Source organism: Lissotriton helveticus, chromosome 3_2 (assembly GCF_964261635.1).
Source record: "Lissotriton helveticus chromosome 3_2, aLisHel1.1, whole genome shotgun sequence".
Lineage (NCBI taxonomy): Eukaryota > Metazoa > Chordata > Amphibia > Caudata > Salamandridae > Lissotriton > Lissotriton helveticus.
In genome coordinates, this window is record NC_136062.1 from 40,789,583 (window position 1) to 40,817,106 (window position 27,524).

At 42.6% G+C, this 27,524-nt stretch overlaps 2 protein-coding genes across 9 annotated transcripts in view; one reads left to right on the forward strand and one right to left on the reverse strand.

The window, feature by feature from the left end:
* The window catches only part of FAM227B (family with sequence similarity 227 member B), a 3,234,040-nt gene extending 3,211,146 nt beyond the window's left edge, over positions 1-22,894 (forward strand). For all 4 annotated transcript variants that reach the window (XM_078684781.1, XM_078684784.1, XM_078684786.1 and 1 more), the window contains one exon: positions 22,745-22,894. In XM_078684781.1, coding sequence (XP_078540907.1) covers positions 22,745-22,825 — 81 coding nt within the window. In that variant the 3' untranslated portion in view covers positions 22,826-22,894. The remainder of the gene's footprint in view (positions 1-22,744) is intronic.
* Positions 20,664-27,524, reverse strand: part of GALK2 (galactokinase 2) — a 1,491,044-nt gene continuing 1,484,183 nt past the window's right edge. For 4 of the 5 annotated variants that reach the window (XM_078684791.1, XM_078684790.1, XM_078684788.1 and 1 more), the window contains one exon: positions 20,664-23,414. In XM_078684791.1, the coding sequence (XP_078540917.1) occupies positions 23,204-23,414 (211 nt within the window). In that variant the 3' untranslated portion in view covers positions 20,664-23,203. The remainder of the gene's footprint in view (positions 23,415-27,524) is intronic. The other variant, XR_013609829.1, reaches the window with a different exon arrangement.

Consider the following 27,524-nt stretch of genomic DNA (forward strand, 5'->3'; position numbering starts at 1 on the left):
ACTTTAACAGTGAAGAACATGCCCTCCTCCTGTTATACCGGGCCCAGAGAACGCAAACTCTAACACTATGACCCTCGCAAAGTTGATACGCAGGAGTAGCCAGTGTTCAACAGTAGCTTAATATAATGCCACAGCATGTGATAGCATGTAAGGCCACTGAACGCGATAACATAAGGGCCCTGGTAGAAGTTTTCTGTTGAATTGAAAGTACTTTTTAACAACAGATGGGCCCTGCGCGCCCATAAAAGTTGCCCTAAAAGCATGGCGGCGAAAGAGCGCACACTGCAGTCGTACGACCGTCCCCCCTGGCAAAGTTGTTAACTGCTCGGTTAAGTGCGTGTAAACATTGTGACAGCGGCTTAATGTAAGCCTACTGTAGACAATAACATTACATCCTAGTTTAAGCTAATTTCAACAGTTTTAATGGTAACCCCGTCCCACCTCGCAAAGTTGTTCAGTGCTCTGTTACATATACATTGTAAGCGTAAATGGAAGCCAGGAACGCAAGGTCTGTTAAGTGCGTGTAAACATCGTGACAGCGCCTTTATGTAAGCCTCCTGTACACAATAACATTACATCCCAGTTTAAAGCGAATTCCAACAAAAGCACGGCGGTGAAGGAGCGCACACTGTAGTCGTAACACTGTCCCCCCTCGCAAAATTAATACGCAGGAGTAGGCACTGTTGATCAGTAGCTTAATATAATGCTACAGCACGTGATAACATGTAAGGCCCCTGAACGCAATTACATTACGGCCCTGGTAGAAGTTTTCTGTTGCACTTAAAGCATTTTTTAATAACAGATGGGCCCTGCGCGCCCAGAAAAGTTGCCCTGAAAGCATGGCTGCGAAGAAGCGCACACTGAAGTTGTAACCTCGTTCCTCCTCACAAAGTTGGGGAGATGTGTTGTGGCTGCCTGCTGTTCATATGGCATCGCTGCTGTGGTTCCTCTGAAGCTTTGTCACAGCAACTTGTTAATTTATGTTAGTTAGAGCGCCCCAGGCCGTGACTGCATCTGTGGTAAACTTTGGCGTTAGGTGAACTTAATTTTATTGCAAGTGGGGGAAATGTGCTGCCTATGACTGCAGGAAATGTAAAGGAACTGGGTCGTAATTTTAAAGGCAGGACGCTTAGTATATTTATAATGGTGGTAAAGGGAGAGAAAAAGAGGGTAGAAAACAGAGATGGTGCCTAAAAGCAATGTGTAAGAGGATGAAAACTGTGCATACCGTTCGTGGTTTCGTTAGACGGCGGGAGAGAAAGGACCGGGCGTGTGAGAAGCAACGGTGCTTAACAGAACACGAGGAATTGCTGTGTCACATGCTTGTCCAGCCTAGGCTGCATGGAGGAGTATATACAATAAGGATCGGGGTGTGCCTAAAGAGGTAAGGCACAAGCGGAAAATATAGGTTAATGTAAGCCTACTGTAGACAATAACATTACATCCTAGTTTAAGTGAATTTCAACAGTTTTAATGGTAACCCCGTCCCACCTCGCAAAGTTGTTCAGTGCTCTGTTACATATACATTGTAAGCGTAAATGGAAGCCAGGAACGCAAGGTCTGTTAAGTGCGTGTAAACATCGTGACAGCGCCTTTATGTAAGCCTCCTGTACACAATAACATTACATCCCAGTTTAAAGCGAATTCCAACAAAAGCACGGCGGTGAAGGAGCGCACACTGTAGTCGTAACACTGTCCCCCCTCGCAAAATTAATACGCAGGAGTAGGCACTGTTGATCAGTAGCTTAATATAATGCTACAGCACGTGATAACATGTAAGGCCCCTGAACGCAATTACATTGCGGCCCTGGTAGAAGTTTTCTGTTGCACTTAAAGCATTTTTTAATAACAGATGGGCCCTGCGCGCCCAGAAAAGTTGCCCTGAAAGCATGGCTGCGAAGAAGCGCACACTGAAGTTGTAACCTCGTTCCTCCTCACAAAGTTGGGGAGATGTGTTGTGGCTGCCTGCTGTTCATATGGCATCGCTGCTGTGGTTCCTCTGAAGCTTTGTCACAGCAACTTGTTAATTTATGTTAGTTAGAGCGCCCCAGGCCGTGACTGCATCTGTGGTAAACTTTGGCGTTAGGTGAACTTAATTTTATTGCAAGTGGGGGAAATGTGCTGCCTATGACTGCAGGAAATGTAAAGGAACTGAGTCGTAATTTTAAAGGCAGGACGCTTAGTATATTTATAATGGTGGTAAAGGGAGAGAAAAAGAGGGTAGAAAACAGAGATGGTGCCTAAAAGCAATGTGTAAGAGGATGAAAACTGTGCATACCGTTCGTGGTTTCGTTGGACGGCGGGAGAGAAAGGACCGGGCGTGTGAGAAGCAACGGTGCTTAACAGAACACGAGGAATTGCTGTGTCACATGCTTGTCCAGCCTAGGCTGCATGGAGGAGTATATACAATAAGGATCGGGGTGTGCCTAAAGAGGTAAGGCACAAGCGGAAAATATAGGTTCAATAGGCCAGGGCAAGGAAGAGTGAGAACCGCGGGCCAGATCGGTCAAGCGTGAGAGGACAAGGACGGAATGGTTGCCGGCTTGAAAGTAGATAAACAAGCTTCTGTGATCTGCGACACGGCGGGCAGGGGAGGGAGCGGAGCGGGGAGAGGGGAGAGGTGCGACAAGTCAGGCAGGGGAGGAGAGTAGGAGGAGGAGGGGGGAGGAGAATAGGGGAGGCACGGCCTAGCGGCCGTGCGCTTGAAAGTAGATAAACAAGCTTCTGTGATCTGCGACACGGCGGGCAGGGGAGGGGGCGGAGCGGGGAGAGGGTGTGAAAACAGCAGGGGCCTGGAGTGCGGCTGAGGGAACTGATGTGCACGCGCTTTTAAGCTCAATGCACATGCGCATTGAGCTTAAAAGTCACGGGCACTGCAAGGAATCGCCACGATTCCTTGCTAGTTAGTTAAAGAGTGGTTAAGCCCCAATAGTCTCGCAAGCTCGATGCGCATGCGCATCGACAGGCGAGACCTAAAAACTCCAGACAATGCAGATACCCGGAGCTGGAAGGTCATTTTACATATCACTGCCACAGAAAGGTGGCATTCTCCGCGACGTGTACGAGAACAGAGAGAGGGAGCTCAAAACATTTTTTTTTTTAAAAAGACCCGAGGGGTGCCGCTCCCCGAGACTGCGGAGAGTAGGACCGTAACCCCGCCCGCATACTTCAAAATAAAACCAGAGTGCCGTTCCCCAGTGCTCAGGGCACCTTACAAGCCCCCATTATGCAGAAAAATTGCCCCCGTAATTTACCCCCTGGGACCTAATGAATAAAACGGACTTCTACTTTTTTTCACCTTTTCCACCGGGTACAAGTACTACACGAGTACCCCGCCATTTTTTATTTAAAAAAAATAAAAATTGACCCTAAACATCCATGTACGACCCCCTGAGCAAGACTAGAGGGTCAGAATATCTCTACCCTAACCCCTTCCCTTATTTCTCAACTTTGTTTTATTGTTTTCTTGTGACTCAGTTCTAGCGAGGCACAAAATGGCCGCCAACACTTCCTGGTTTTGAGTGTTGACAGACAGTTCACAGCCAATCAGCATGCAGCTCGCGCTCATAATTGAACAGATTTCAGTACGCGTACTGAACTCCGACTCTAGATATCGCTATGATTTTACTTGCAATTTTCTCAGAAACTACTGAACGGATTTACACCATTTAACAAAAAGCACAATCTGCGAACAGAACTCTACCTCTCTGCCAAATTACGTGTAATTCCGTTCAGCCGTTCGGGCTGTAGCCCTGGCTAAAGGTCCCTATGGAAAATTGCATGGGGAAAACACAAGGGACCCCCTTCTTTCGCGGCCCTTACTTGCCGAATCACCCCCAAACTTTCAGGGAAGGAGCGGAACTGAGCAGGCCATTTTCTTGGAGAAATTCACGAAGATTCGTCCACCGACGCCAAAGTTATTCCAAATAGAATGTTGTGGATTTTCTATGGAAACTAGGTCCTAACTATAACTACCTACTGGCGACCGCCAGTAGGTAATATACACGCATATATATATAGATATATATACACACACATGCACATTTTGACAGACTATTAAAGTATTATGTATTTTCAAAAACTCACAACTTTGACTTATTGTAATTGTCGCAACTATGTTCTACTACACCCGACGTACTCCCACACCTGCACCCTTTGCATTAGGCCTGTAATTAAGTACAAAAAACGGTCAAATTATCCCACCCTGAACTACGGTATTTTACTTAGTGCTTTAAAATGCAAGATTAACGTTAGAAAAACAGCTGGACATATAATGTTATTACATCCCATGTAACTAGCACTCTGTTTTACAATATTCATCAGTTATGCCGGTTTCAGGAAGGGATTGGGAAGGACAGTAAATAACCTCAAACAGTGTTGAAGAAAAGACGTGGGCAAAGGTTATGAGTTATAAATTAAACTCATAGTGTTTTTCAAACATTCGCTTTATTTATGATATACTTTTACAAGCATGGTCTGTCTTTTTGTGGCAATGCATCCTTGTTTAAGCATATGCAAAATGCATATTAAAAATATGTGTGATGTGAAATAGTATAAACTACACTTTATTCATAAAGTTAGATGTAACTATTTCTCGAACTTTAAACACTTTCATGATGAGAGAATGAAGATTAACACAAAAAATACGTTAAAAATAATCCCATGTCTCCAATCTTCATCCTAGAGCATTAAAGTGAAATTAAACGTTGGGCCTGTTCGATAAAACTGTTCTTTTTTTGTGTGCATGGCTCGAATGCTGAGATACATCTATCCTTCGAACTGATGCATGACAATGGCATTCAACAATTGCTTTGTGAGGCAATGAAACATTTTTATTTACTGACGTTTACCAACAGTTATTTACATGGATCGGGGTTTTGGCAACACTGCTGTCAAACTGAATTATTTTTCACAATCAATATGCATAGAGTAGATACGTTATCAACCATGATTTGGCTCAGCCTGGAGGAATAATCATACTATTGGATGTTTGTGTGTGGCCTGCTTCCTCCAATAAAGTGTTTGCATTGAACTGAATGAGGAACAACTTTACTGCTATGGTTCTCTGTCTGCTCCTGCTAACTTTTATGTGAGTACATTGCATACATAGAATACTAAACCCAGGCCTATTGGCTTTGCCAATGCTTGCTCAATATTGCCTGAGCAGTGCAGGAGCCTGAGGATTAGCCAAGAACGGTATGTATTTCTAAACAATCAATTTACATATTTTGGGCCTTGTGAAATCCTGATGGGTCTTGAAAAGGTCGACATAACTTTGCCATGGTTTTAGAGCAGAGCTATAACAAAGGCATAAACTTTGGATCAAAGAAAGTCCCTAAATAAAGGAAGAATAAAGTCACCTTTAGCAGGAGCTATCGGTAACAAAGTAAAGAAGCCACTCTTCAGTAAAATAATCTCACAGGCAGGATAAAGAGATCTGGGTCAGTCTTCTTCTCATCCAATTCTTCTTCTACTCTAAATAGCTAGAAATACTCATTAATATAAAGCCACATAATAATGTATCGATAATGGTTAGGTGTTTACTCTCCTCCAAAGGAAACCGCTCGTTCGATGATGTCGTCAACTTCTGATGCTTCTCCTCTCGATTTCCATGGTAAACATTCTCGTCAACATAGTGTAAAGCATTGTTTCAAAACTTTGTCACATGGAGGGAAGTTCTCATGAGAACTTTCTTACCTAAGCTAAAAGATGTGCTGTATGTCCATTGTGTATACAAAGCAAGTTGAATAGGAAGAAGCAAAACTAGTAATAATATTCTGTAAGGCATTCATAAAATATATCTAAATCATTATTTATTCAAGTAGTCACAGCAGCTCATTGTATTAAGAAATTGAACTAATCATGGTGTGAGGAAGCTCAAGAAACAGGGATTTGAAGTCTGCACATTCCTAAACAAGGTGCTGGTGCTAGGCAAAATGTTCTAAATAAACATGTATTAAGCTATGAGCAAGCGTCGAAAGAAAACACTTTAAGGCCCAACTAAGTGGCACTTTTAAGAATGATAGCTTTGTACAAAAAATGTCTTCTATATCATTGCGTATACGTTTAAGTACTACACATTTTCCCTACATATGCTTATTCTAGGAAATTATTTACTAAATTAATAATACATTTGAATATGATTATTTCACATGCATAATTTTCTGTGTGTCATTTTCAATGTGAAAACATTTCTACTGCAGTTTAAACGCATTCTAAGGTGCAATTCTACCATGGACTGTGAGTCAATTTTTTTATGTTAAAGCAATTGCCCTCAAATCCTCCCCTTTTGATGGTTGCATTCAAATTCAAGTCTAGAGAGCACTTTCATCTACAGATGAGTCTTGCCTTTTTTTTCATTTCCCCTGTCGAGTCTAAGTGATTTCATATAAGCGTCATTCATAATACCATGTAACCCCATCTCCCTCTTCTACATTTTCCTTTGAACTCTTTCCTGTCTTTTGCACATGCAGTATTCACACCTCAGAAATAGGACATAAAGAAATAATAAGCAAAGTTATATTATCAGTATTTGCATTAGTATAGTCTTCAATTTACCCTTCCCAGCGGTCAAAAACTAATTTTCGATGGTATTCAATCCTTTCCCAAACTTCTTGTACAAACTTGATGTTTACAGTTCATGTAATTCAGGTTGTAACCCTGATATGTTCCTTGCAAAGCTTTCTATTGGCTTACTTTCGTCTGGAATAAACACACAGCAATGGGTTAATTTCAGCATGCGATAGACTCCTCCCATTTCAGCGAGTAAACTGTATAAAGCAAGACAGTCTTGCAAAACCATAGTCCTCATAGCAATTAATTTGATATTAATTAGGAGTAAAGCTCCTGAAGTGCGTGTCGCCACTTTGTCAACTACGGTATCTAGTTTTCTAATCTTTTCATCATTTAATATGATCCCCACTGGTGGCATCACTGCCCCAAATATGTCTCCTACTAAAGCAGCTCCTGTTTCTGCATTTGGCTTTCGTTTATGTGATGGTGCTAACGTTAAAGCTTCTATACTAGTAACATGATACATTTTCGGTATTCGTATGCCTAAGTAACTTGTTCCTTCCCAATCAGCAGGTAATAGGAAATAGGCATTCTGTCTGCCAATGTAGTAAACCCCTGAAATTACTCTTTTGTCTGTTGGCAAATACTGATATCTAGTCCTTTTTAGTGTCCATCTCCTGTAAAGGCAAACCTTTCCCTTGGGTCTGCTGTCTAGTCTGAGCTTAGGATAAACCATTTTCTTCCTGAATTGATTTTCCTCCTTCTTTAATGCATTTTCTAAAACATCTCCCTTTCTATCTGTTGATTTCATCATGTTCATGTGCCTCTCTTCTAAAGCCATAATGTAAGCTTTCTCTGTGGGTCACATTAAGCATGTTACATTGTTTTTGTAAGCCTTTACACTATCTACTTGGAAATGTGGAAAGACGTAATACCACAAGGTGTCCATCATTTTTGCTTACAGGTGTAAATTCAGGCTTTTTATTACAGGCACTCGTCATAATACTAGATCATAATTTGAGTCAAAATATTCAAAGTGTCCTCGCCTATAAACTAGTGAAAGCAGAATATTACAAGAAGCTGCATAAGACAAACTAATGTATTAATATGTGACTTGCTCAGAAACAGAAGTCGGCAAGTGTGCACAAACATAGCAATCCTTAACATCCATTGCGTTAGTCTATTCTTGAACTAACCTAAAATATATATTAGAGGAGTAATCTTCTTTCTTGTAGCTCACAAATGTTTTAGTAAAAATACTGTCCCTACATTTTTGTGTATATGTATTAGTGACATTGATACTAAGGGGGTCTGAATCGAGGGTTTGATAAAATCCTTCTAATACTATGTTAATCATTAAAACTGTTATGAAAACCACACATATTTGCACTTATTTCTTATCCAACACATCATTCTGAGTCAGTTATTAGTTTTGATTTCCAGTAGAGGATTAGCAAACAATATCTGCAGTAGAAGATTAGCAGACAATCTTCTTTAAAGATGTAGTTTTTTTTCTTCTTTGATCTTCTTTTTCAGTTCTTCTTGTTAGTACAGTTTCCTAATAGACAATCCTTAACCCTACTCCATGTTCTTCTAAAATGTTATCCCTATTCTTCTGTAACTTTCCTCTCTGACCTGAGGTTAGTCTTCTGTAAATCAAATAATCAAAACAATAAACATCTAATAGGCACAGTTCAGAATAGTTATATTTGCCTTAAGTCTATTTTTTGCTACTTATTTTCAATTTGGCTTCTAAATGTCAATGTCTCTAAATGTTTTCAAGGGGGTTCTAACAGTTCAGGATTCGCGTTCCACAGATCTTCTACTGTGACATTCAGTGCTGCATTTACAAAATAAGACCACTCAGGTGCAGAATATCTTCTGCAAGGTACTCAAGTTCTTCTAGACCTTCTTAAAATGTGATGATTTGGATCGAATGAGCTTTCTTCCTCAGTCTCACTCTCTGCAGGAACTGTTTCTGGAATTTGCGCTATTGATTAGCTTCTTTTTAGTCTCTCCTTTTCGTGATTTCTTAGCCACTTTGCATGGCAACTGATTCTTTTTGTCCCAGAGCTCGTTCCTTCACCGGGATCTTGTTCTTGTCCTTGTTCGTTTTACCAGATATCTTCAGCATTATATTCAGTCTCTGCTACATCTCTGTCTGAGAACTTGATGCCACTTAGTGTAATTGCAGGCACTTACATTTGTCTTTCCACTTACTGATCTTCACCCTTCTCTTCTTTTTGTGCTTCTCTCTGCACTTCACAAAGAAGCTGGTGCTGCAGGTTTAAATGGTCTGGTAACTTGTGGTGCAACTACTAGTGCTCTTATCTCTGGAACATCGACCAAAGACGCCTCCTATGGATTACTCGGTCTCTTGGTGTGCGAGGCATGAATCCAGTTCGGAATTCGAGCACATTTAACAGCAGAGTTCAAGATCACTATGACTTAAAAGGGGCCTTTCCACCTGGGTTCTAGACCAGTCTTCCGAATGTGCTTCTTGATCACAACCCAAAAACCAGGATTGAGGTCATGGCACTATTCTTGATGAGGGTCTCATGTAGCAGTTGACACTTGATGAGACAGAACGAACCACATCAAGGAGTGTCTTGCCATAGTCCAAAATCATATCATCTGTGAGGGCTTTTGCAGACACAGCTGGTAGTCTCATTGCCCTTCCCTAAGAACCTCATGAAGGGATAATCCTGTCTTGTCTGGAATACTTTGTACACTCATCAAAACCAATGGCAAAGCATCTGGCCATTTCGGGGAAGTTGAAGCACAAGCCTTTGCCAATCTCGACTTCATTGTTCCGTTCATCTGCTCAACTATGCAGGACGCTTCTGGTCGGTAACAATGATGCCGCTTCTGTTCGATCTGTAGTGAAACAGGTAGCATGTTCATCACTTAATTTTTGAAGTGTGCTCCTCTATCTGACTCAAGAAGGACTGGCATCCCGAATCTTTGTAGGATTTCCTGTATTAACAGTTTAGCTACAGTGAGAACGTCATTTCTTCTTGTTGGGTAGGCTTCCACCCATCTTGAGAACACACAGATGATCACCAGGCTATATCTCAACCCATTGTGCAAAAGCATCTTGATAAAATCTATCTGTAGTCTGTTAAAAGGGCCTCTTGATCTCCCTATGTGTGTGCTTCTAACATGTTTTCTTCCCTAAATTTAGTTGTTGGCATGTGACACATCTTCTGCCATTTTCATCTGCAATAATTCAAAACCTACGGTTAAACCAGCTTTGTCGGAAAAGTCTCACCATGGCATCTCTCCCTAAATGTGTGCAACCATGGTAATATCTGGCCATTGGAAAAAACAAGCTATCAAGCAACACTGGCCTTGTATCAGCTGATATCCGAATGTCATTTTTATTCTTTACAGAACCTGATCCACCAATTTTGTTCTGCTTCAGACATACTCTCTTGTACCCTTTTTAGTCCTTCCCAGGTATCAGTTATTTCCATCATCATTATAAAAGCAATTTCTTCCTCAGATTCACATGTGAAACGTGCATTAAATGTGCATGCTAGCAATGCATAGTACCTGGCTTCTGAGTCAACATATCTGTTGTCCATGGCAACGTACCCGCTGCCTGTTTGATGTCCTGGACATTTTACAACAGTGATTTCTTAAGGTAACCTTAGAGCCTCAGGCAAGTTCTTTACATGCTGGCCATTCCTGATGGGTGTTCCTGTGGAGGTAAGAAACTCTTGTTGCGACCATAATTGCACAGTCGTGAGGTACGCCAAAACCATACTGGTTGTCTATAAAGTTTGTGACACAATTGTGCAGTAAAACTGCTAGCATGTGTAAGGGGAAACGGTCAGAACACTGCGGTCTTAACCACATGTGTTCCGACTATGCAAGCTCAACCACACTTGCCTGACCATGCATATGCGTGGTTAAGGCAGTGTGTGGTCTAGCTGCTGCTGCTGTGGTGAAGGTAGAAGCTAAAAGACTCCAGGAAGAGATGCAGTGAGGGAAGTGGGGCCGGGGGGGTCGTTTCCAGGGCTGGGATCTTAGGTAGGTTTAGGGACAGTGCAGGGGAGGGAGGTTAGGCCAGGGTAGAGCATGTAAAGTGGCAGGGTTTAGCACTTAGGGCAGGGGAATAGGTAGTTAGGATAGATTTTAGGGCTGGGTGTTGGGGTAGGTCTCAGGGCAGTGGGAGGTGAATGGGTAGTCAGGTAGTTTTTAGGGCTGGGGTTGGGGTAGGTTTCAGGACAATGGAAGGGGTTGGAGTCGTTTTAGGGCAAGTGAGGGGGTAAGATTCGGGGTAGTGTATATAAAGGGGCAGGGTTTTAGGCCTTAGGGGGCAAGGGGAGGGAATGGGTAGTCGGGTTAGTTTTTAGGCCTGGGGGTGGGTCAGGGTAGGTCTCATGGCAGTGGAAGGGGTTGGTGTAGTTTAAGGGACAGCGCAACTGTCGGGGGAGTGTAAGTAAAGGGGCAGGGTTTTAGGCTTTAGGGCAGGGAGGCGGGCAATGGATAGACTGGAAAGTTTTAGAGACAGCGCGGCGCGGGTTGGGGGGTGTTTGGGGGGGCGGGGTAGTGTTTGTAAAGGGGCAGGGTTTTAGAGACAGTGCATGGGTGGGGGTCAGGAGGAAGTGGTGACTTTAGCCACACATACCCCATTACCATTTATGCCTATACCACAAAATTGCGTGGTAAAGGAATGCATGATTAAGACGCATTTGTGGTTAACCATGCGTGCCTCTATCCTAAAACCATGTGTAAGGGAAATTAACTCAGCAACTTGTGTGGAGGAAACAGGCTGAAGCCAGGAAGCTTCGATTACATAATTTACTCTTAGTGTGCTCTAATTTCCTTTCATGTGAACCCCAAGGAGTTAGGTCCTTTAGGACGTGGTGAAGGCTGGACCTTTTTTAAAGTATACAACAAGAAATTGCCTAAACCACACTTACTGAAAGTAAAGACGACTTTTGGGGTCAGAGGACTATTTATTATGACCAGACCCTGGCATCATTATTTCATGTCACTTTTTAAATAATTTTTCTTTACATTTCTGCTACACATTAAATAGCAAAAAGACAAAACACACTGTACACTCTGATATTTACACTAGTGTTCATACTACATAGCATGTAAAGTTTACAAACTAACATAAATCATCCTACTCAGAATCGTTACAAAAACACAACATTACATACAAAGAAATCAATGAATGAACAAACTCAATAGAACGAGGAATATAAGCCAACAAATGGCAAATGTTTGAAAAAATGATGTAGGGTAACTGATCCTAGTGTCTCTTTCAAGCCAACACTCTATTCCTCCAGATGTGCCGACGCGCTTCCGAAGATCCATAAGGACCTCAGAGAACCCCCAGGTCGCCCGATCGTGTCGGGTTGCGACTCGTGCCTGGAAATAATCGCCAAATATGTCGATTTTTTCTTGAAGCCGTTTTTGAGTGAAGTTAAGTCCTATCTTAGGGACACTACCGACTTTTTGTTGAAAGTCGAAGGGACTGAATTTGATCCCCAGTCGCAAATAATGGCCACAATGGATGTGACTTCCCTCTATACCCAGATCCCACAGAAGGAAGCGTTAGAGGTGATGCAAATGTATTTAGATAAAAGAGAAAGACCCCATAGGGTCCCTACATCTTTTATCCTCCAACTAGCGGAAATAGCCTTGAAAAAGAATTACTTCACCTTTAATGGTGAATTCTTCATGTAAGTGAAGGGGACCTTATGCCCCAGAGATGGCAGTCCTCTTCATGGCACAGTATGAGGAGAAATTCATTTACATCAACAACCCTTACAAGCAACACATGAAACAGTGGTACCGCTACATCGACGATGTCTGGCTCCTGTGGCAGGGGAGCCAGACCGAGCTGATGGCGTTTTATGACTGGTTGAACGCAAGGCACAGAGATATTCAATTCTCCATTGAGTCAAGCACGAGTAGAATGACATTCCTCGATGTTGAGCTTACATGTGATCAAGGGCAATTAAAGACATCTCTTTATAAAAAGCCAACCGATAGGAATACCATCCTACACCATAAAAGCGCACATCCTCGAAATTTGAAGGATAATCTGCCCTATGGGCAACTGCTTAGAATCAGGAGAAATTGCTCCGATGTTCGCGACTACAATGAACATGCCCAAACCTTTTGCTCCGACATGAAACAAAGAGGGTATCCAAGAAAATTGCTAAAACAGTCCTTTACAAGAGCGCGATACACGCCTCGGTAGTGCCTCCTTCAAGTTAAAAAACGTACACCACTCGAAAAGCTAGTGTGCGTGACAACATTCTGTCCAGAATCACATAAAATGAGACAGGCCGTGTTGAGGAACTGGCATCTTTTGGAGGGTTTAGACTGCCCTTTTCCGAAACCCATATTCGCCTACAAGAAGAACCAGAGCATTGGGCAACAACTAATAAGAGCTGATATTGTAGTCCCAAAACCTAAAAGCGACTTGCTCACTCAATGGAACCTCAAACCCATCGAGGGCCACCACAAATGTGGTAATTGTGTTGCTTGCCCAAATACACTCGAGGGGAAGGAATTCAGTCATGCAGGAGTAAAATGGCAACACTCAGATTTCTCGAATTGCAGGACCAAAAATGTGGTCTATGCAATACTGTGCCCGTGCCCCAAGATCTATATTGGCAAGACATGCCAGCAGGCGAATCACCGAATCAGCCAACATCGTTCCCGTATTAAAAAAGAGTCATGACAGCGCCTATGGTGGAGCATTTTCTAGAGAAGGGACACCATGAACATGACTTTAAATGGACGGTCTTGTTTACAGTCAAGTTGGCGAAACGATGCCTTGATGTTGAACGAACCCTCTTCCAAAAAGAGGCTTATCAGATTTTGAAGTTTAATAGCACCCAGAATGGGCTAAATAATTTGTCTGAGGTAGTGCGATTGTAGCGGCCTCTTGGCCTGAAGAGTGACTTGGCGTCCAACAGCGATGCATCTGGCTGGGTTTGTATGTCTCCCTAATCCCAATAATTTTAGGGCCGATGATGTGTTACATAGTGCAGATACAACTTTATTGAGACACTGACGCAGCAGTCATTCATGCTCGACATCCCTTGATCACTGAAACATCTGTTTTTTCCTTGTAGTTTAATACAATTAAAACTCCCCTTGTTTATTTACGGCCACATAGCGCTCCATATGTTAAAACACGAGTACCTATGCCTGGAGGGCACACAGGCTTAAATACGCTGCAACCACGTTACAAGGCTGCGATCCGCTTTTAACACATGGGTGCACCGCCTTAAGGCCACCCGACGCACAGGCGTTTACAATAGAATACACGCGTTGCCGGGAGCCGCTAGTGTAGCCCAGACATGCCACCCAAAACTCTGTGTGCCGGGTGGAAACCACAAGTTCCACAATGCACCTGGCCGCAACTTAGTAAATAACGAGCCAAAATGGCCGCTTGTCACTCACATTGAGATCGAAGTGGCGTTTCGGATCACGCTTGTGGAGTGAAGGTAAAACGAACATTTTAGCTCATCTGCACACAAAATATGCTATGCGTAGGCAGATTCACTTCTAAAAGCTTGTTTCTTCGTTAACTAGGATTGAAGGCGTCCCAAGAACAGTAGTATGAGATACACGGACACCAGAGTCAGGTAGGCATTGCTAGGCTAATATTCACTTAATGCGTGGCACACCGTTTTGCATAATAGACACAATGTTTTTTAATTTCATCTGTTTAGATGATACAGCGGCTTAAACCATGACACCTGCCTTTAACACACCTTGGGCTAACCACCACCACGAGTAAGGTATGTCCAAGTATTGCCCCAGCACTACACACTTGAGCTATTAAATTCACGTTGCTCGGAGTTTTCCAACGCCCTTCCAACTTTTCTTGTTTGTATTAGATTGCTTGATAAACACATTGAAGGGACACCAGTGACAGGTGATGCTTAAAGCACAACCGGTTATTACCCCACAAGACCTACGAGCCTTCTTCCCCTCGAATTTGAGTCTGGTATGTAGCGCCATTTCAAATGGTTCTTGAGTGCAACTACACTATGGAGAAGTATACTGAAGTATGTAAACAAAACTTACGTTTTCTTTACATCTTACAGACACAAAAGAAAAGGCCCTGATGAGAGTCCAGGAACTTGATGCCTGGCCTCGAAACGCGTCGGCACATCTGGAGGAATAGAGTGTTGGCTTGAAAGAGACACTAGGATCAGTTAGCCTACATAATTTTTTCAAACATTTGCCATTTGTTGGCTTATATTCCTCGTTCTATTGAGTTTGTTCATTCATTGATTTCTTTGTATGTAATGTGTTTTTGTAACGATTCTGTGTAGGAGGATTTATGTTAGTTTGTAAACTTTACATGCTATGTAGTATGAACAATAGTGTACATATCAGAGTGTACAGTGTGTTTTGTCTTTTTGCTATTTAATGTGTAGTAGAAATGTAAAGAAAAATTATAAAAAGTGGCATGAAATAATGATGCCAGGGTCTGGTCATAATAAATAGTCCTCTGACCCCAAAAGTCGTCTTTACTTTCAGTAAGTGTGGTTTAGGCAATTTCTTGTTGTATACTTAATTTCCTTTCAGGCATGAGCCATCAACAAATCGGACATTATCTGGCTTTATGCATAGTTCAGTGACACTTAGGCAGTCATGATTGATCTCTTCAACTTTGCCATCTGGTTCATTTACATGCATCAAAGTAGAAACATTCAATAGATTACAACGTCTGATTGTAACATTTTCAGAGGCGAGCAAACTTAGCTATGGTGAGTAAAAGGTTACGTTTTGGCCTTAGCCATCAGTAATTCTACTGAGTGTGGGACCCCGACAATTACAAGATTTCCGATCACTATATTTTCGCTCTTTTCCAAACTAGCACTCACCGCAGCAACTGCCTTTAAACAGTACTGCAGTTTACCTGGAGACACTTTGTGTCCATTCTCTGCCAGGTGATTAAAAAGTGCAATGCTGTCACACTTACAAGCGATTCAGAAAAGGGGGTGGTGATAGACAGAGCATCTGAGTTAAACAGAACACTCATACCCAGTCAAAAGATCAGGGCTTGATCCATCACCGTTTTTTAGCTCACTGCACCATCCCAGTTCAGAACCTGGCTACATGCAAATTAGTCTGTCCCTGGCCCAGTGCATCATGGGAACAGGGCAGACCAAACTACCAAGCGAATTCTTTACTGGCAAGGAAACAAGCTTCCACCCCCTTTCTGAATCGTTTTGGCCACTATAGGAGTGGCAGGGTATGCTCAGATGTGAGTCCCTTGCTCACTGTACCATCAGGATTCAAGCAAGCCGGGCCGACGACGGCTGTAATGCCAGAAACCGGTCCCCGGAAGCTTGTTTCCTTTCCAGTAAAGAATTGGCTTGGTAGTTTGGTCTGCCCTGTTCCCATGATGCACTGGGCCAGGGTCAGACTAATTTGCATATAGCCAGGTTCTGAACTGGGATGGTGCAGTGAGCTAAAAAACGGTGATGGATCAAGCCCTGATCTTTTGACTGGGTATGAGTGTTCTGTTTAACTCAGATGCTCTGTCCATCACCACCCCCTTTCTGAATCGTTTTGACCACTATAGGAGTGGCAGGGTATGCTCAGATGTGAGTCCCTTGCTCACTGCACCATCAGGATTCAAGCAAGCCGGGCCGAAGACGGCTGTAATGCCATAAACCGGTCCCCGGAAGCTTGTTTCCTTTCCAGTAAAGAATTGGCTTGGTAGTTTGGTCTGCCCTGTTCCCATGATGCACTGGGCCAGGGTCAGACTAATTTGCATATAGCCAGGTTCTGAACTGGGATGGTGCAGTGAGCTAAAAAACGGTGATGGATCAAGCCCTGATCCTTTGACTGGGTATGAGTGTTCTGTTTAACTCAGATGCTCTGTCCATCACCACCCCCTTTCTGAATCGTCACACTTACAAGCATCACATGTATCTGATGCAACCAGTAAATCGTCTATAAAATGTACATGGGTAGACTCGCAAGGCATCTGCAGGGACTCAAGATTTTTCTTTAAGATTTGATTAATAATGGAGTGACTCTATATACACTTAAGCAATGCAACATCACTGTTCCCATATGCTGGAAGACAAAGGAGAACAAATACTAGCTTTCTTCGTGCAAGGGCACTGAGAAGAAAGCCTGCCACAAATCAATGAATGTAAACCATTCTGCAGCATAGGGAATTTGGAATAGAACAGTAGCAGGATTTGGCACTATGGGACAACAAGGCATTGATCCACCTTAGGGCCGAAAGAAACCTATACTTGCCATCAGGCTTTTGTAAACCTATTATAAGTGAATTACATGGGCTCCCAATCAACTCTCGTAATATGCCTTTCTGAAGCATGTTTTCGATCACTGGATGTATTCTTGCAATGGTTTCTGAGGACAAATAATAGGATCTTATTCTGGGAAAAACGGCATTCAGATTTATTTTGATGTGGACAGGTTCTACACCTTTTATAAGTCCAATGTATTTTCCTGTAAATCCCAGACTTTAGCTTTTACAGTGTCTCTTAGATCTTCTGGCAGTTCAGAAATAGCCAGTAGAGGGAACATTTCTACTTCAGCATTTTTTCTCAACATTTTAACCTCAACATCCTCATCATGTGTCTGGAAAGTTACACCATCCAGTGTGCATAATATTGTACAATCTAACTTATATAACAAATATCTTCCTAAAAGTATCACAAACCACAAATTGGTGCTTTTGTTCAAAGGTTCCTATTTAGACTAACTTTTTTTGAGATGGGATTTAGCATCTGTTTTTGTGCAACCCTAACTACTTGGATCGTTTTCCCCGATAGAACAGTGGAAGTCCCAGACTTACCTATAACTGTGGAATGGGTAGCTCCTGTGTCAATCAGAAAAGACACATCGTGACCATAGACGTTTGCGTCTACATATGGGCCACTCTGATCTACATCTAAGACTGCGCAATATTCTTCCTCTCTCAGGCACCGTGATTGTAAATTATAATAAACAAACTCATCTGTGTCAAACAAGGGATATTGTCCCACAACATCCTGATTCTGGTTCTGTAATTGGGGCATTGCATTCTGGAATTGATTTGCATTAAACTTTGGCATGTAATTTAAATTTAAATTAGGATTTTCTGTTTGCATAGAAGCAATGGGCACCATCTGGGCTTGACTTTGCATAAGAGTCTGCATTTGCTGTACAGGCATCTGGTGACCTGCCATACCTTGTAAATTTTGGATTAATCCTCTAGCATTTTTAAGAATAAATCGACATTCCCATTTCCAATGCCCCACCCGATTACAAACGTGACAAGCAGTAACCTTTTTCATAGTAGCAACGTCTGTCCCAAATCTCACATCTGTGGGAACACTTCTACTACCTCTGCCGTGGGGCATTGACATTCCAATCTGATTTCCTATAAATTCAGCCTGCGGAGCGCCCACTCTCTGATTTCCTACAAAAGGAGTCTGGAAGCCAACCTAGCTTGAGCCAACATGAATTTCTCTTTTATTTCCCTCTGCTTCATGTCCAATTCATCACTGCAATATTTTGCTTGAGGCAAGATCTCGTCTAGTGTCTTTGTCTGCCAGCAGATAACATATTGCTTAATATGAGCGCTAATTTCAGGTTTCAATCCGAGAACAAACTGTGCAGTTCAAAAACCTGCAACACTATTTTATAGTATTCATGAACTCCTTTTTGCTTTCAAAAAGGTCATTACTGCTCCATATTTCTCCCTCACCGATTGAGAAGGTGCATTAGTTCCTCTCTCTCTCTGTGGTTCTGCCTTTGGTCACTGCACTGATACCTACATACTGTCAACAAATCAGCTGGTACCACAATGTCGAGACACATACCTAGGGCTCTCCACTACACTTTGAAATCTGTGTAAACCTTTCTACTTGTGCATACCACTATACTTGTTAGTCTCTCGATTTTGGATAATTTTATGTGCATGCTGTCAAATCCTCACTATTCCATGGAACATGTACATTGGTACATGCAACTACTTCCCTCAGTGGATAAGTCGCCGCCTCATCCAACTCATCCTGTTTTCCTTCTGTTTCTGTCTTTTTCTTTTCATGTTTCTATGCCCATCAAAGTACCAACTTTTCCACCCTCCCATCTGTGTATGCATTTAACTAATTCAGTAATGTTCAAACGCTTTCCTGTAATCCGCATGTTTTCTATTGCTTGATCATCCAACTTGACTCAATAGCTACGAAGCTGATTCACTTTATTAGAAAGATCCACATCATACTTCTTTGCTATGCCTTCTAACCTGTCATGTATCATAGCAGCCCTTCGAGTAATCTTCTTACACAAGTAAACTCATATCTCTGGTACTGATCTTGGTGATCAAACTCCAGGCAACCCTAGATCAATTCTGCATTTCTATATTTAATTTAGGAATGTCCATAGGTTTTTTTTTCTCTTTCACTCCAATGGGTACTCTGTGCTTCTACCCTTCTCTCCCTTAAGTTCTTCAATCCACGCTGTGAAACCTCCATCTTCATTGCAAGTCAGTTCTTTCAAAACTAAAGAAATCATAACAACTAGGGTTCCTCCTCCATCTACTAGAGTCTGAAAATGTTGTGGTGGTCCCACAGAACTGTTTATTTTGGGTTGTTGGTACATTTTCAACAACTGGTGTCGCCAAGACCTTTGACCTTCTCTCAATCTCTCAATTTGTGGTGGTGCAGTAGGAACCACTCATGACGCAACTGGATCAGTATCAATGGAAATCACAGCTACTGGCCGTCTCACAACTGGTGGAGCAATTTGTAAAACCTGTAACAGTCATTCAATAGGGGATGGATGTGAATCCACTGGAGTACTAGCTACAGTCTGACGAGCACTTGCACTTATCTCTCCAGGGTCAGTATATTTTACAGGTGTTGGTGGTCGGGAAGACATTTGTTCTACTATTTCGTCTCCTGAATCAATATCGGCCACCCTCTCCTTGTATAGCCACATCCCTACTTCTTCTTTTTTACATAGACAAGCACTTAATCCATGTTCAGTGGTCATAATGTATGCTGTAGTACCCTCAGGAGGAGCCTCATGCCCTTTTTGAACAGGAATAGTGACATCACCCCTAACAAATTTCTTAATAGCCTTAAAACAGTTCATAGTGACAGCTTCCAAATTTTCACATAAACTCAAATGTTTTGATTCTGTTCCATATATGTCAAATAAAAAAATTATTTAAAAAAATGACATCCCAAATTTCACTTGATTCTTTAAGAAATCGGAAAAAAGAACTCAAGTCAACAATATCCAATCACAATACGGCACAGGACACCTTCTAACTAATGGCAGCGCGAAAGTACACCAACCGTCCCAATCCCAGCTCACCCACCTTCACAATTTTCTTCATTTTCATGCACTCTTTCAAATAACCAGTTAAATAACTTATTGTTTGCTCTTGTAAGGAAAAATTTGGTATCTCATTCACTCAAGAATATTCTACACTCGCAAGTGACTTCTCCACCAGTGAAAATTCACACAAAGTAATGCAGCTTCACCCGTTTACACAATAAGGCTCCATTAACAAAGACTAATCAAACACAACAGCTTGTCCCTAACGTTACCAATGGAAGTGATGGTACCTCACACTACTCATCACCTCCTCCTGCAAACAAGATTATAGCATTTGTTGTTAACCCGAGATCTTTCAACTTCAACCATCCGGAAATCAACATCTCTTCAAAAACTCTTCGATATTTCTTATTATTATCTCATACAACCTGCAAAGAAAAACGCATACAACCACAAAACTCACAACCGCCACATTTTGACCCCATTAGTACTCACACCTTCAGAACCGCACCCGCTTTTGGACACTGCTGCACCATGCCGCCTGGATCTGGACACTGGAATCGGGTATTACTTTTAATATAGCTCGGGTGCTCATTTTAATGCTCCATTCAGGGTGTTAACCTTTTCCTCTGCTACCAGAAACTGAGGAAGCCTGAGGATTAGCCAAGAATGGTACTTTTGTCTAAACGCCCAACTTACAGATTTCAGCCCTTGGGAAATCCTGATGGCTCTTGAAAAGGATGACGGACCTTTGCCATCGTTTTAGAGCAGAGCTAGAACAAGGGTTAAACCTTGCATACATCATCAATAGTTAGATTAATGTTCAGTCAATGATGAGAGGTTGATGACATTTTGAACACCTTTATTTATCTTAAAGGATTAGAATTATTTTTGTTGTCTTTATTCAGATTAGTTGTTTTACAGAAATGGTAATAGATGTTTGATTAGTGACAGCATAAATCATTACAGACTGTTCCATAAAGCAAAATTGTCACTAAACTAGGTAAGGAGCATAATCTACCCTAAATAGAATCTGTGAAGAATTCTTTGCGGAAAAGAGAAGGATTCAGAATATGAAAAGAACTAGAGTAGTTGTAGGCAAGTTCCTTACAGCTGCTGAAGCAACCACTTTAAAAAAGTGAACTTGAAGTAGCGTTGATCAAAGATAGTCCCTAAATATAGGAAGAATAAAGTCACCTTTAGTAGTAGCTGTCAGTAACAAAGAAGTCACTCTCCAATAAAAGACACACAGGCAGAATAAAGGAATCTCAGTCAAAGTCTTCTTCTCATCTAATTCTTCTTCTAATCTAACTAGCTAGGAACACTCATCAATATAAAACCACATGATGTATCGATAACGGTAAGGTGTTAACTCTCCTCCTCCAATGGAAACCACTCGTCCGATGGTGTTGTCAACTTCAGATGCTTCTCCTCTCAATTCCTACGATAAACAATCACGTCGATATAGTGTAAAACATTGGGGCATATGTACAAGCCCCTATCGCCACCACAATGTCACTTTTGCCTACGTTGTGGTGGCGATAGGGGCTGCGCCTTATTTACAAGGCAGTGTTAAGCCACTTAACGTGGCTTAACGCTGCCTTGTACATCAGGCTCCCTTTCACGCTATGCTTAGCGTGAAAGGTGCGTGCAGTGGGTGTTGTGGTGGGCGTTCCACCGCAACATCCATTGTAATTGACACTGCCCCCTGTGTACAAGGGTGGCGTACATAGGAGGCAGTGCCAAAATTAAGAACATGAAAACCCTGGTCTTAAGTTGGCGAAACAAGGGGAAATGCATTATTTCTCCTCATTTTTGCTTTTTCCATGTGTGCTGCCTTGTGCAGCACACATGGAAAAAGCAAAATGCCATGGTTAAGTGACAGAATGGCATTTTAGGATTGTTTATGTGCAGGAAGGGGCACCTTCCTACTCATAAACAATTCTCCCCTGCATGCAGACACCCTTGCACTCTGGTGCAAGGGTGCCTGCGTTGGTGCTAAGTTGCTCAACGCCATTGCAGGGGGAAATGCAAGGCTGCACTACATTCTTGTAAATATGGTGCAGCCTTGAGTTTCAGAAGTGGCAGAGCGTGCAATTAAGCCAAGGAGGCCAACGGCACACTCTGCCACTTCCTTGTACATATCCCCCATTGTTTCAAGACTTTGTTGCATGGAGGAACGTTCTCATGAGAACCTTCTTACCTAAGCTAAAAGATGTGCTGTATGTCCATTGTGAATACAAAGCAAGTTGAATATGATGTAGCAAAACTAGCAAAAAATGTCTGTAAGGCAGTCATTAAATATATCTAAAATCATTATTTATTCAAGTAGTCACAGCAGCTCATTTTATTAAGAAAGTGACAATCATGGTGTGAGGAAGCTAAAGAAACAGGGATTTGAAATCAGCACGTTCTTAAGCAAGATGCTGGTGATAGGCAAAATTTTCTAAATAAATGTGAATTAAGCTATAAGCAAGAGCTGAAAGGAAAGGCCTTTAAGCCTAACTAAGAGGCACTTTTAAGAATGATCGCTTGGTACAAAAAATGTTCTTCTATATTATTTTGTATACGTTTAAGTACAAAACATTTTCCCTACATTTGATTAGTCTAGGAGTCCTTTACTAAATTAACAATACATTTGAATAGGACTCTTTCATGTGCACAATTTTCTGCCTTCCATTTTCTATGTGAAAACATTTTCAGTTTAAACGCATTCTAAAGTGCAATTATACCATGGTCTGCGAGTCTAATTTTCTTTATTTTAAAGCACTTTCCCTCAGCAACCTTGAAAAACAAGCACAGCCTATTTTGTTAAGATCACTACTTACACAATCAAAATCACTATTCGTAAAAAGTCCCAAAAATAATTTTCTTACTTTTTTTGTGATTGTACATTTACTATTAAAATATTTTTATTTTTTCACAGGAGAAAATACCATTTTCCAGCGACCTTTTTAGAAAAGATCATGTGTCAGAAGAAGATATTTTGGAGAATGATGATGCTTAGTTCTTCTTTACAACTAAAATGAAACACAATGCTGGATTATAAAAATAAAACGTTCCATTATGCGGGTCATTCAGTTGTCTTATGTATCCTTTTTTTAAAGAAACTTATTGCATTTTCTTTAGAAATCTGTAGACTTCTTTAGGTCATAATGGCATGGCAATTGAAGTATCATGTTAATATTTGTAAATGAAGATCTTTGCAGGAAAGAAAAATGTTGAAAGTACATTTAAGAATTGCTAATTATTTTTACATCTCGGATAAATCTGGTAAACATCTTACTTCTTATGTTTCATGAAAGTTGGGTACTTAATGAAGGACTAGAAAACAGACACGACGTTAATTTCAATTTTGCCAAGTGAAAATACCCTTAATTTGCTTTTAATTGTTATCAGATTCCAGGAAAACTAAAGCTCCACTACCAGGTTTGGTGGCAAATATGCTATTTTTAAGCTGAGATAAGCGTTCACCCTTGTAATAAGCATCTTGCACTTTTGCTATGAAATCTTCCTCAAAACCAGCAGGAACCATTGACACAGTGCATCCTCCCCATCCAGCTCCAGTCAGCCGCGAGCCAATTGCTCCACTTTTCCTGAAACGAAGAAACAAATAGTCATAAACATCGTTTTGTGTCACTTGCTCTTATGCATCCTGAAATGTTTTCACCTGATGTCATCCAGACAAGAGAAATACCTTTAAAAAGTCCCTGAATACAGTATGGCTTTGAAGCCCACAGTTTATATTAAATATGCGTATCAAACACATGGTGGGGTCTTCACACAAATCAGTGGTCCATCATTGAATAGCAACTAACATCTTATTTACTAATCTCAGATAACAAGATGAGGATGGTGGGTTATTAGTAGATGGAGTTAGGTACCTTCGGCTAGTAATATCAGCACAATCACTAATAAGGTCCAGTTAAGTCTCAATAAATGAATCCTTGCTTAATCCTTGGTAGCTTAGTAGACGAGCACTCAGACTTAACTCAGGAGACAGGTGTGTAAAACATTTAATATCACCAAAATAGTAAATAAGTAAAAGACACGACACAATACATATCCATCATCACTTTATAAACATAGTGACTATTCTTATCTTTACAATGACAACAAAATGACAAAAATCCAATGTGGGAACAGGAGATAGGAATTGTTAAAGTTAAAATAAAAAAGTGCATTCTAGCGCCAAAAAGTTTAAAACACCACTCGCGGCTATCTAGTTGTGCTGAACTGGGACAAAGCCAAAGTTTAAGACCGACTGCGATGGAGCATGGTTTGGATAGGTTGAGTGCTAGTTCCTGGTCAAGATTTTACCTTCGCAGTGAGTCATTTTTTCTGAGCTTTTCTCTCGACAATGAGCACTCTGGTTCCTCGGGTCAGAAGTTGCACGTGGGCTCACACTGCTCACTTCCCACTAGTGAAGAAGTTATGACATCATGCCAGGTGAGCATTGTAGAGGAATAGAAATCCTTTAACCCCTTGCGTGCTGCCGTCGGCCATTGGCTGACGGGAGCACTACCTCGCTAGTGCTGCCGTCGGCCAGCGGCCGACGCGTCCCGCCCATTTTGCGGAAGTGCCGCACTGCCGCGAAATTGCGCCCGCGGCAAAGGGGTTTAAGAGAGTCATTTTCTCTCTGGATTTCCCTTCTCTTTTTGAAACTCGGAAGTAGCAACATTGTCTTGGTGTCACCAGGGCTTTAAGTGGAAGCTTTTTCTATATAATATACAAGCCATAGTTGCTGCTTATTTATCTTATGCAACTAACAACCATTGACAAAGCCAATAGGCCTGGCTTGTTGGTGGTATGATCTTACTTGTTGTATCATATATCTGGATGCAACGACAAACAGCAAAATACAAGTTGGGCGTCACACTGTGCTCAGCACAGATTTTTACCTTACATGTTTTAAGCCACGCCGTTAATTGCATTGGCCACGCCCCTTTGAGAGACGCCCCCCCCCCCCAAGTTTTTTCATCCCACTTAAAGCCCTGACTGCTGGGATGCATGACAGCTGATCAAAGGTAAAGGCCCTCATTCAGACTCCTGTGGTGGCCACACTCCGCACGGGGCAGACTGCTTAGTCAATATAGCAGAGAAACCATGATAACAGCGATTATGGACAGGCAGCCATGGGCCACTACGGTGGCTCATTCCGTGCAAATCCCAAAGTTCGAAAATGGCGCAGGTGAATAAATAATGCCCTCACTTGACTCTATATTTGCTGCTGGTCTAACGTGCATGAACTGCAAAGGGCATTTCAACCACACCACCTAACCAGGGCTCATTGCCTGCTCCTTGGATGTTAACCAAATCCCTCCACCGGCAAAAGAAAAATGCACCGTGGCTGCAAGGCTGCAACACCTTCAAGGCATGCTGAATCCCCAACAAGAAGAGCATGACAATGTGTGACTATGCTGAATCCTCTGTACTGTATATTTTATGTCAATGGCCGTTGACAAAAAGAATTTATAAAAAAAAAAAGAGCATGATATGTACTGTTGTTGTCAGAGATAGACAAGTATCGCCCCATTGGAGCCATGATGTAATGCTCCAATTCTGTGAAAATCAATAAAAAAACGACAATAATAAAAAAATCAAGCCCTATTTGTTCGATATGCACAGCCTAATATTTCACACAGTAATGTTGTACTAAGGGGCAACAAGCAATAGAGAGCATGATAGGCATATGGGTAAAATAACAACAATGGGGGTAGAAGTATTGTACAAAGATGCTGTTTAGTGATGAGTGGCCAGATAAAACAAAGACGAGTGACGGGAAGTTGGATGCCGCACTGGGTAGTTTAAAGGTGCCAGCAAGTTCTGGTTTGAGGACAGCGCATTCCTGAGGAATGAGTAGAAAGTCAAGGCAGGCAACGGAGTCCACGTATGTGCCCTGAACACTTTGAGCACCAGATCAACAACTGTTAGACACTTCGTTTTTAAACTATGAGACACCCAGATTTGTGACAAAATGTTGTGGTTGATATGTACAAGTAGAGTAACGTCTTGGTAGCAAACTTCGGCATATCGTCAAGCAGGGAATGCAAAGAGTGAAGGCACGCAGGCAATCTATTGCAATCATCTAATTTATTAATTACTAGCAAATGTGTGTCCTGGTGGTTTGGGATATGTGACATGGTTTTATGGTTTTTTTCATGTTTCAATTTTTGTACGCACATATATACAGTATATACATATATATAGTGTTAAAAATGCCTGAGAGAAGGTCGAAAAGGAGAATGTTTTTTGTGCTAATATAGACAGTACTGTCCCACTACACTAAAAAATATTGGCTCAATACATACTAGGTATATAACCTTTAACTCCATATGATATAGAGCGAGGAAGTATTGCGGACAGCCCTGGTATCAAACAAGAATGCGGTTAGACGATGAGTGATTCTGGTGAACATAAATTTAAAAAAAACATTATGATGTATATTACCTAGTATAAATCCTTATATATGTTTTGGCTTCCACTGTTTCACAGCAAATTGTGCGCTTTATTAACTTCTTTCTGTTTTGCTTATGCAGTGCACTACTAAGCTCAGAGCGTGATAGCGGTGGGCAGAAAACTCCGCTCTGCCAGCGTAGCAGCTAAAGCCAGCCACCCCTGCTCCCCGGTCCGGTCCCTGCTTCTGAAAGCAGCCAGGCCGGGGAGAGCCTCCACGGGCCCCAGTGGACCCCCCATCCCCAGCGCCCGGACCCTTGGCTGGCTTGCAGGACGGGGGGCTCCCGCACCCGGGGGCCCGCTGGACGGAGCACAAGCCCCGGTCTCAGCTTCCAAAACCCTGGCCGGGGCCGCTTGGCCTTCGCTCTGCTGGGTAGGGTGAAGGGTCGGGGTGGAAGCGCTTTCCTTAAAACAACAGCCGAGGCTGGCCAAACAGTCCATCCCTAAACCGACCGAGAGTGCCCAATCGATCGGTGTACAGCCGGGGACAAACCATGGTAGGCCGCCCTGCATGGGGGATACCGGCTTTGCGTCCCTGCCTGCTCCCGGGGTGAGCAGGCTCGGAGGAAAGGCCCATCGGGAAAAAGGGCTGAGAGGCAGACGCAGACCCGGGCCCCTGGGGGCCCCGGCCGGTGGGCCCGGGTGCTACCTTCCCCCATCTCAGCATCGCCTGACATCACGGAGGTCTGGCTGAGCAAACTCTGAAAAAAAGGACCATCGGGAAGGGGCTGAGAGGCAGGTGCAGACCATGGTCCCTGGCGGGCGGGCCCTGGTGCTGCCTTGCCCCGTCTCAGCATCGCCGGACCTCACGGAACTCTGACTGACCCTCTCCCTAGTAATCCGGATGAAAATTCCCCCCTTTCTTGTAATCCGTGCACAGAAGGTGATAGAAGGTACTTTCGCGCCTCCCAAGGCGCGAAAGTACCCAACCTCCTGGAGCCCCTGCTGGGTTCTAGGAGGCAAATGGCCCCTCATTGGGACTTCCAGGGAAGCCCGGCCATCTGGTCACCTCATAGGAAAGCATTGCGTGCGACCAGATGGCCGAGCACGAAAGGGAAGCCATCTGGACGCTCTGGGCCCCAACGAAAGAGTAAGCGCACGCCGGGCCATGGGGGACCGGAGGTCCAGGGCGCCAGCTGGGCCCCAGCCATGGAGGCTGCGAGGGGGACCCGACGGGCTTTCTGACCCAGGGCCTGCGGACACCTTGACAAGCAGGGGAGGCCTGCAAGGGAATGATGGTCCCATGTCCT